This window comes from Microtus ochrogaster, chromosome 2 (assembly GCF_000317375.1).
Source record: "Microtus ochrogaster isolate Prairie Vole_2 chromosome 2, MicOch1.0, whole genome shotgun sequence".
NCBI classification, from domain to species: Eukaryota; Metazoa; Chordata; class Mammalia; order Rodentia; family Cricetidae; genus Microtus; species Microtus ochrogaster.
In genome coordinates, this window is record NC_022010.1 from 41307939 (window position 1) to 41308806 (window position 868).

General features: G+C 34.7%; 2 protein-coding genes across 2 annotated transcripts in view; one reads left to right on the forward strand and one right to left on the reverse strand.

Annotated features, from left to right (window-relative positions):
* Cep19 (centrosomal protein 19) overlaps positions 1-868 on the forward strand; it is a 35660-nt gene that overhangs the window by 23847 nt on the left and 10945 nt on the right. The gene's annotated exons all lie outside the window — the stretch shown is intronic.
* Positions 1-868, reverse strand: part of Pigx (phosphatidylinositol glycan anchor biosynthesis class X) — a 20385-nt gene that overhangs the window by 17439 nt on the left and 2078 nt on the right. The window contains exon 4 of the mRNA XM_013351121.1: positions 299-362. Coding sequence (XP_013206575.1) covers positions 299-362 — 64 coding nt within the window. The remainder of the gene's footprint in view (positions 1-298; positions 363-868) is intronic.

Genomic DNA, 868 nt, shown 5'->3' on the forward strand with positions numbered 1-868 from the left:
CTTAAAAAAGCAAAAACAAAAAGAAGAAAAAGAAAGAAAATAATAACAATAATAATAAGTCAGGTTTGGTGGCACAAACCTGTAATCCCAGTACTTGAATGAGCAGGAGGATTAGGAGTTCAAGGTTATGCCAAACTACTTAGCAAATTGGAGACCAGCCTGGACTTTATGAGATCTTGTCTCAAAACAAACAAAAATGAAAACAATTTTTCAGCTTATCCATATTTCAACTATCAATTTCTTGCTGTAAATTATGAGCCAATATTTGAATATAACTAGAAATCAGTGGGCAACTTACCTGTGGAAACCATCTTTCAAGAATTCTTGCCTCAAAATGATTTCAGAACAAGTGGCCCTTATACCTATAAAGATCAAGCATTAAAAATGAAAATAAGCATATTAAGAGAACTATTAAACAATTAGAAAATAACTATTAGAAAAAGCTTTACTTGTTAGAAAAATCTAATCATTTAACGGAAAGGTAAAAATTTTAAATGCAAGCAGTTTGAGCTCCACATAAATCTATTACATATAAATCATGGAGGTTGAGAATGTCTGGTTTCAGATCCTAGTCCACCACTTTAACAGCTGTGTCTTTGAGTGAGAGTCCTTCTCTGAGGTTGTCCATCCTCCTAGCTCACCAAACCTCATCAGAGACATAACAGCACCCTCTGTATTCCCTGGTCCATGCCTACACATCTTGGCATGCTTCACATGCTTTGTGAAGATGTTCGGAGAGTTAAAGGGGGAAAAAAAAGGCAAGAAAAGGAGAGGCACCTGAAGATTCAAAGAGTTCATTTACAAATGCGGGGTAAACAGATGTCTTCATAAACTGATTCCATGTATATTTTGGATATTAAAACTATTA